General features: G+C 41.7%; 1 protein-coding gene across 3 annotated transcripts in view; it reads right to left on the bottom strand.

The window, feature by feature from the left end:
• Positions 1-2299: 2299 nt before the first annotated feature.
• The window catches only part of LOC106578590 (cadherin-20), a 56002-nt gene continuing 48598 nt past the window's right edge, over positions 2300-9703 (bottom strand). For 2 of the 3 annotated variants that reach the window (XM_014157580.3, XM_014157579.3), the window contains exons 11-12: positions 5159-5410; positions 2300-4882 (exon numbers count right to left, since the gene is read on the bottom strand). In XM_014157580.3, coding sequence (XP_014013055.3) covers positions 4353-4882; positions 5159-5410 — 782 coding nt within the window. In that variant the 3' untranslated portion in view covers positions 2300-4352. Of the gene's footprint in view, positions 4883-5158; positions 5411-5865; positions 7855-9703 lie in introns of those variants that run through there. The other variant, XM_082965662.1, reaches the window with a different exon arrangement.

Raw genomic sequence — 9703 nt, 5'->3', positions numbered from 1 at the left:
CATGTATCAGATGCTTAAAAAGATACATAGCAAATTCAAATCATATGATTGTGCGTTGTGCATCGTGATGATTTTTGTATTTTGAAAGTCACATATCTTGAAAACCTGATTACTGACAAGCAAAACATTTTGTGACTATGTCAACAATGGACTAATGAAACAAATACCAAAATATTGTTTCTGGGTGAAGTTTTCCTTTAAGGTACCACACTTTCAGAGTGGTAATATGGATGCTTATAATGCATGAATGTCTGCAACAGTTATAAAATAGAGCTGAAAGTACAGACAAAACAAAACCATTGCTGTGTAATTGGAGTTTTCCACTGACATATACAGTATGCATGGTACAGTATAGGTAGTGGCTTCAGTTTTAGGAATATTTGGCCCATTGTCTGTGTAATTTCACTCTTGAATGCCACCCAGCAGGTGAGCAAAAGCCACAGGCTCATTTGTTAATTGCAGTAATTTATTTTCTTTTTTCTTTTTCGGACTTAATTTTGCTTCTCAGTTGCTATGAATAACAAGCAGTAGAAAAGATTGGGAATCATTTTTGGGTTACAAGCTCCTCTCCTTTCCTCTGACAAGGATATCATAAATGTATTGAGGTAATTTCAAGCTGGAGGAGCGTCACAGTACATAGTAGTGTATCATTGTCTGCCGGTAGGCTAAGTCTGTCTGTTGCAGGGGTGATGGTGGGCAGATACTGTGTACCAGAGGAGGGGTTCATTGTAATAGCTGGAACGGAATACCTGAAATGGTATCAGACACATTGAAACCAACAGCCTCCTCTGGTCTGTTGAACCGTTAGACACAGACACCATACGTCAACGGTTATTTATTTCATAAATTTTACTTCTAACAAGGGACATTAATTAGAATATATAATTAACATGAACTCTTTGTTTTATATTTACACAACTATGGTTGAAATGGATTTTTATAGTAAGAGTTTTACCTGGGAAGATTGTATGTATAGGTGTTGTGAAAATAATGGAATGCAAGCCTTCCTCAGTTGCCTCTTAAGTTTTAGGCACAGGTATTTGTTTGCCTCCAAACAAAATAAGTCAAGCAAATTAAGTTCTTTAAGAGGGAACTGTAATGAAAATGAAGTAATCTGCAATAACACTTTGGAGAACAATTTAGCATATGATTGCACATTTAAATAGCTGCTTTATCTTTTGAAAGGCTTACACTTCTGTCATGCTTCAGGGAAATGCCTAATGTTCCTTACAGGGGAGAGAAGTAATTTATTATTCAAAAGTATGCTCTCTCTCCAAAACTAGAAAAATACATTTTCTGGAGTAAATGTGTGTGTGCTTGGTAGTGTTTATGGTTGTGAAATGTAGTAGTAGTGGTAGTGACTGTATTAGTAATGGTAGTTAATTAAGGTTTCATAGGCTATAGGATAGTTATAGTGACCTATTTTGGGGTTGTTTCTAGGTGGAGAGTTATTATAGTGGATTATAGTTGGCTAGTATAGTAGGCTAGAGTGAGTACTATAGCATCATAAGCCATGGAATGTGTTTTTTTCACGCTTTAGTTTGAACAGGTGAAAGTTTTGTGGCAGTGATTTTAGTTTAGAATGTTAAAGCCTGCATCCGCCATTGAAATTAATGTGAAGAACGAATGGTAGTTTATGAAGTATAAATGGTAGCAAAAAGTTCTGTTGATACAATCTAAGTAGAGTCAGTCTGCACATGTCAACGTTGAGTTGGTTGTTGTTGCTGAAATGGATCAAGAGGAGTGGCTAACCCACATTTTGCCTTTGAAGTTACATTTATAAAAGTACACATTGTTGATACTCTCTTTTGACAAACAACCTGTTCCAGACCAGTCTGCACGTTGTAAAGTTTGAATAGTGTTTCTATCTTAAAGGTGGAAGACTAGTAGTGACCAGAATTTTTCTATGGACATTAAAATGCAATGGGTTTGATGCAAAAGTGGTTGTAGTTTGAAAAGTCTTAGTAGTATCAAAACCTTTTTTTTCAGTCAACCTGAAGTCAGTCAGCCTGCATGTTTTAAAGTTATTTTGATGTTGGTAGCTTTTACAGTTTGGCTCTACAGTTGGCAGCAGGAGGAGACTAATAAGTATGTCGGATATCTAAAGTTGTTCTTGCTTTCAGCAAGCTCCCGAAATGAATGCCAAAATACCTAAAAAGGCACAAAAGTAACAAAACACCTTTATTTAGCACTCAAAACCCGGGGAATCAATCAAGTACACAGCACTTAACATTTAAAAGGTAATTTTCACTTCAGCCAGCATCTGCAGTGTTTACCATGAATGCGATCTCTGCGAATGTCGACAACAGAAGGTTTTATTTTTGTATTTTATTGCCAAGTATACAAAACACATTTACATTCAAATACCACATACTGTAGCATAACTGATACCACACATATTTCAAGTAGATTTCACCCATTCAGAAATTATCAAAATATAATTTCACATCGTTATTTATTTTTGGCGTTCTGAAGTGATTTTTTTAACTTCTTTACATTTGGCACATAAAGAAGCAGATTATCAAAGTTATCAAAGTCCACTGGTCGGAATGTGAGGGTTGAGATTATGCCACAAAACATGGAGGAGTAGGCCTAGTGAATGTGGTGGACAGTTTGGTTTCTCCAAAAGGACAGATGCACCATGATCTCTGTTGTTTTGGTCTCAGACCCCTCCCCCCCATTTCCACCCCTGTTCATGGCTGATACCCTGATGAAATGGTTATTTCATAAATCTTCTGTTTGTGTTCATCCAGGTATGTTTGTGATGTTGACTGAGAAGTTGATGGTAACTTAGCATCCTCAAATCAAATCAGTTACTGTAATGTCCCCCCAGTCCTGCTGTGGTATCATGGACAGTATATCTCAAAACAAGAGCTTAAAGATTGTTCCTGCATCCCAAATGGAACCCGATTTCCTATATAGTGGGCCTCCCATGTAGCGCAGCGGTCTAAGGCGTCACTACAGACCCGGGTTCGATCCCGGGCTGTATCACAACCGTTCGTGATCAGGAGTCCCATAGGGCGGCACACAATTGGCCTAGAGTCATCCAGGTTAGGGGAGGGTTTGGCAAGGGCCTTCATTGTAAATGAGAATTTGTTCTTAACTGACTTGCCTAGTTAAATATAAGAAATAGTGCCCCATTTTTGACCAGGGCCCATGTAGGAAATATGGTACCATTTGAGACACACAGAATGTCCTGTTGAATGCATGATCATGCTTCATGCTCCTAAACAGCAGTAAAAAAACAAAGTGTTCATACTAACAAAATATGGATTGACACGTTAAACAAATTAACTTTAAAATCCAAACAGGATTACTGAGTGTACATCTCCCTTACTCTGTCTGAAACAAGACACTGAGAAACACACACAACAGAAATGCAATTAGACGCCATTGAAACATTTATGTTACACGATAACGCTTGAACATATTTGAACATAATTTATGCCGATCCCACAACCTTGGGATAACATCCAACACAAGTCCAGTGTTTGTTTGATTCCCCAAAAATAAGTTACACTAAATATAAGGACAGCATATTAAAAAATGAATTAATTAATTAATAAGATACAGCCACATAATGGAGCTACCGGGAATAAATAGCAGTTCTCAAATCAAAATGGCTGCAACAATAACGATACAACTTTTCATCAAATCATTACCTTTAAAAAAAAATATTGTCACATAGTGGCTTATAATAAAAAAACTTAAGCGTGACCAAAAGAAGATAGAATTATTATTATTATTTTTTAATATAAAATAAAATTGGCAAAACAAACTGCCAAAATAAGTCAGCGTTTCAGAGTTTGTTTGTCTCCTGCATACATGTGTACAGGAAGGTAATGTATTCTGAGTTCCACATTTGCCCTTCGCTCCCCTATCTTGTGTTCTTCTGAGGGGAATCGAACCCTTTGGACCAAAGAGCTGCTGGCGCCTGTGGCTAGGGCCTGGGTCGTCCATGGGAGTTAACTAACGTGTGCTTTGAAGCCCTTTGCTTTGAGGGTCTCGTTGTGCTAGCTGTCTGTCAGTCAGTCAGTCCAGGCTCCTCTAAAGCCTCTTCCTGTGGATGGGGAGGGATTGTGATGGTAGCTAGAAAGCTACACGGCTCAGGCCTCCAAGGCTGTGGAGAACAGGCGATGCTTAGCTGTGCAATCGCAAGTGCTACAGTTATATGGCGAGCACACCTTTCAAACTCTATTTCTCTCTCTCTCTAGTCCTGTGTCTCTATATCTCTCTGTTTCAGCCTCTCTCTGTTTGTCACTGTTTCAGTCATTGTCTCTCTATGTCTCTGTATCTTCTCTTTCTCTAAGGTGTGTGTATGTAGGGGGGAGTCGCTCGTTCCTTCCTCCCCTCTACCACATGGAAGGGTTGTTCGTCTCTAGAACCCCGTACATCTCTGCCAGTTTCTTAAATCTGGGCCCCCAGTCATTGAGATAGTCATACTCATGATCAGTATTGGAGCACCCAGACTGCAGCGAGCTCAGGGACTCGGCCACTGATCCCTCACCCTCGTAGGCGTACGTCTGCAGGGAGTCGTAAGGCGGGGCGCAGGGGTTCAGATCCGTCTCCAGGAGCTTGGCCAGCACATACCCCTGGACGTTGCTGTCTCCACCACCACAACCACTACCCGGCCCGCCTACTGATGCTAAGGGAACGTAACGCGACAGGCTCTCAATCTCAGGCAGCATGTCCTGACGTTGCTTCCCCACTAGGTGGGCCTCACGGGGGTTCCACATGGCAGCGATGTCGAAGGCCTCGGTGTCCTCTTCTCCGCCCCCCTCGTCATCGTAGCGGACAATGTTCTCATGGACGTTGTCTTCCTCATCGTGCAGGTAGGGCTTCTTACGGTGGCTCTGGAGGGACAACATGAGCAGGACCATCACTAGAGGAGAGAAAAGAGACATGGTCAGATACAACAGAAACCGAAACTATGGGAGATTATTAATGGTTGCTTTAGTGAATTTAGTGAATTGGTTTACCGGACTAAGACATTCAAAAGAAGAAGCATAGATACGGTAAAAGAGGGTTTGTCTAGATTGGAATCTGATGTTCTGTATATAAATACAATATGAATATACAGTAGCTTATGAAGTAAGTATAAAGCAGATCAACAGTGTAGACAATCATTCCATAGAAGAAGAACAAGATCATGACTTACCGAGCAGGACGAAGATACATGCCAGTATGGCGATGAGCGCCCCTCTGCTCAGACTAGCCGGGAGGTGGTAGGCCTCAGCATTACAGGACATAATGTTGCCCTCAAAATCGCAGCTACACACACGGATGGTCAGGGTGCTGGTGCTGGTCTGGACTGGCTGCTCTCCATCTGAGATGAAGATAGGAAGGTAGTAGACTGACTGATCCTGCTGAGACCAGCCCCCGCGACGCGTCAGGATCCATGCTGTGTTGTCTAAATCAGGGACAGAGAGAGAAGCCTGGTTTGATACAGTATGTCATATTTTTATTTTATTTATTTTATTTTTATTTCACCTTTATTTAACCAGGTAGGCAAGTTGAGAACAAGTTCTCATTTACAATTGCGACCTGGCCAAGATAAAGCAAAGCAGTTCGACAACATACAAAAACACAGAGTTACACATGGAGTAAAACAACATACAATCAATGAATGCAGTAGAAAAAAATAAATAAATATGATGCATCATTATTAATATCCAGGTGTTGTCTGCAATAGGACAGAGAAAGCGGGGCCTGGTTAAGTGTCTTATACAGTGCCTTCAAAAATAATTCATACCCTTTGACTTATTCCACATTTTGTTGTGTTACAGTCTGAAATCAAAATGCAAATATATGTTTTTTTCTCACTCATCTACACACAATACCACGTAATGACGAAGTGAAAACATGTTTTTAGAATTGTTGCAAATTTATTGAAAATGAAATACAGAACTCATTTACATATGTAAATACTTTTTAGAAGCAACTTTGACAGTGATTAGAGCTGTGAGTCTTTATGGGTAAGTCTCTAAGAGTTTTCCACACCTGGTTTGTGCAATATTTGCCCATTATTCTTTTCAAAATTCTTCAAACTCTGTCAAATGTGTTTTTTATCATTGCCAGACAATCCTTTTCAGGTCTTACCATAGATTTTCAAGTAGATTGAAGTCACAACTATAACTCGGTCACTCAGGAACATTAACTGTATTCTTGGTAAAGCAACTCCAGCGTAGATTTGGCCTTTTGTTTTAGGTTAATGTTCTGCTGTAAGGTGAATTCATCTCCCAGTGTCTGGTGGAAATCAGACTGAACCAGGTTTTCCTCTAGGATTCTGCCTGTGCTTAGCTCCATTCCGTACATTGTTTTATCCTGAAAAAATGTCCAGTCCTTAGAGATTACAAGCATGCCCATAACTTGATGCAGCCACCACTATGCTTGAAAATATGGAGAGTGGTATTCAGTAATGGGTTGTATTGGATTTGCCCCAAAATAATGTTGTATTCTGGACAAAAAGTGAATTGCTTTGGCAATTTTTTGCAGCATTATTTTAGTGCCTTGTTGCAAACAGGATGCATGTTTTCACTCAGTCAATTAGGTTAGTGTTGTGGAGTAACTAAAATGTTGTTGAGCCATCCTCAGTTGTTTTCTCCTATCACAGCCGTTAAACTCTGTAACTGTTTTAATTGGCCTCATGGTGAAATCCCTAAGCGGTTTCCTTCCTCTCCGGCAACTGAGTTAGGAAGGAAGTCTCTATCTTTGTAGTGACTGAGTGTATTGATACACCATCAAAAGTGTAATTAATAACTTCACCATGCTCAAAAGGATATTCAATGTCAAAATGTTTTTTTTATCCATATGTGCCCTACTTTGCGAGGCATTGGAAAACCTCCCTGGTCTTTGTGGTTGAATCTTTGTTTGAAAATCACTGCTCAACTGGGGGACCATAGACATAATTGTATGTGTTGGATACAGAGATGAGGTAGTCATTCAAAAATCTAATTTCATTTATCACATGTGCCGAATACAAAATGTGTAGACCTTACAGTGAAATGCCTACCTTCAAGCCCTTAACCAACAATACAGTTTTAAGAAAAATATGTGTTAATTAAGGCTAGGCGTCCCACTAGCAGGACGACTTCCGGTGAAACTGGAGGGCACGACAATTCTAATAAATAATCATAAACATTAGGGATATTAAACATTTAGGTACATACAAGTGTCATATCGGTTAAAAGCTTAAATTCCTCTTAATCTAACTGCACTGTATGATTTACAGTAGGCTTTAAAGCGAAAGCATGCCATGCAATTGTTTGAGGATGGCGTCCCACATCAAAATATTTTTCCTCCGGCACAGGATATCATAAATTCACAAATAGCGATTAAATATTCACTTAATTTTTGAAAATCTTCCTCTGATTTGTCATCTAAAGGGTCCCAGCTACAACATGTAGTGTCTTTTTGTTGGATACAATCCTTCTTTATATCCCAAAAAGTCAGTTTAGTTGGCATCATCGATTTCAGTAATCTAATTATCGTTCAACATGCAGACAAAGGAATCCAACAAGCTACCGCTAAACTTTGTTAACGAGAGTCTTGTCTTTAAAATGGTGTAAAATAGTCATATGTTTGAAAAATTGAAGTTTTTGCATTTTTGAGGTATTTGAATATCGCGCCACGGGATTACACTGGCTGTTGAGTAGGTGGGACGCAATTTAGAGTTTTGGAGAGAAAAGAAAGAAGGGATACTGGTCTGTAGTTGTTGACATCGGAGGGATCGAGTGTAGGTTTTTTGAGAAGGGGTGCAACTCTCGCTCTCTTGAAGACGGAAGGGACGTAGCCAGCGTTCAAGGATGAGTTGATGAGCGAGGTGAGGTAGGGGAGAAGGTCTCCGGAAATGGTCTGGAGAAGAGAGGAGGGGATAGGGTCAAGCGGGCATGTTGTTGGGCGGCTGGCCGTCACAAGTCGCAAGATTTCATCTGGAGAGAGAGGGGAGAAAGAGGTCAAAGTATAGGGTAGGGCAACGTGTGCAGGACCAGCGGTGTCATTTGACTTAACAAACGAGGATCGAATGTCGTCAACCTTCTTTTCAAAATGGTTGACAAAGTCATCCGCAGAGAGGGAGGAGGGGGGCAGGGAGAGGAGGATTCAGGAGGGAGGAGAAGGTGGCAAAGAGCTTCCTAGGGTTAGAGGCAGATGCTTGGAATTTAGAGTGGTAGAAAGTGGCTTTAGCAGCAGAAACAGAGGAAGAAAATGTAGCGAGGAGGGAGTGAAAAGATGCCAGGTCCGCAGGGAGGCTAGTTTTCCTCCATTTCCGCTCGGCTGCCCGGAGCCCTGTTCTGTGAGCTCGCAATGAGTCGTCAACCATGGAGCAGGAGGGGAGGACCGAGCCGGCCGGGAGGATAGGGGACATAGAGAGTCAAAGGATGCAGAAAGGGAGGAGAGGAGGGTTGAGGAAGCAGAATCAGGAGATTGGTTGGAGAAGGATTGAGCAGAGGGAAGAGATGATAGGATGGAAGAGGAGCAGGAGAGAGAGAGCGAAGGTTGCGACGGCGCAATACCATCTGAGTAGGGGCAGAGTGAGTAGTGTTGGAGGAGAGCGAGAGGGAAAAGGATACAAGGTAGTAGTCGGAGACTTGGAGGGGAGTTGCAGTGAGATTAGTAGAAGAACAGCATCTAGTAAACATGAGGTCAAGCGTATTGCCTGCCTTGTGTGTAGGGGGGGACGGTGAGAGGGTGAGGTCAAAAGAGGAGAGGAGTGGAAAGAAGGAGGCAGAGAGAAATGAGTCAAAGATAGACGTAGGGAGGTTAAAGTCACCCAGAACTGTGAGGGGTGAGCCATCCTCAGGAAAGGAACTTATCAAGGCGTCAAGCTCATTGATGAACTCTCCAAGGGAACCTGGAGGGTGATGCTTGAATGGGCTAGTGACTGTGACAGCATGGAATTCAAATGAGGAGATAGACAGATGGGTCAGGGGAGAAAGAGAGAATGTCCACTTGGGAGAGATGAGGATTCCAGTGCCACCACCCCGCTGACCAGATGCTCTCGGGGTATGCGAGAACACGTGGTCAGACGAGGAGAGAGCAGTAGGAGTAGCAGTGTTTTCTGTGGTAATCCATGTTTCCGTCAGCGCCAAGAAGTCGAGGGTCTGGAGGGTGAACTGAGGCTGCAGGAGACCTGGAACTCCACATGGGTCGTGCGCGTTGCGACCACCAGGTTAGAGTGGCAGCGGCCACACGGTGTGAAGCATTTGTGTGGCCTGTGCAGAGAGGAGAGAACAGGGATAGGCAGACACATGGTTGACAGGCTACAGGAGAGGCTACACTAATGCAAAGGAGATTGGAATGAACACTCAATGACACTCAATGACACTCAAATATAACTTTCCAACTTCAACTTTAGAAATTATAATTGATGTAAACTACAGGTGTTCAATGTTACCAGGAATAGGCTCAAACTTAGTTTATTCAGCTAGATAACTTGGTACAGTATTCTTCCAGCTTCTTCCAGTGCACCGTGTCCTATGACGCCGTAGCTAACTAGCATGCTAGCATCCAATAACACACGGTTATCACCAATACTTGGTTACAACAAACTACCAATGGATCATTCGTGTCCATGTCTGGTACCTTTCATAACACAGAAGTGATTAAACGTTGGCTAGCTAACACAAAGTCAGTCCTGCTAGCTACACAAGTGGACTACACATCTCGAATGTTCAGAAAGTTAAGCTTACGTTGCAAAAATCTT

Source organism: Salmo salar, chromosome 19 (genome assembly GCF_965601325.2).
Source record: "Salmo salar chromosome 19, fSalSal1, whole genome shotgun sequence".
Classification (NCBI taxonomy): Eukaryota; Metazoa; Chordata; class Actinopteri; order Salmoniformes; family Salmonidae; genus Salmo; species Salmo salar.
The sequence above is the reverse complement of the archived record's forward strand: the minus strand, read 5'-3'. Positions and strand labels throughout refer to the sequence as shown.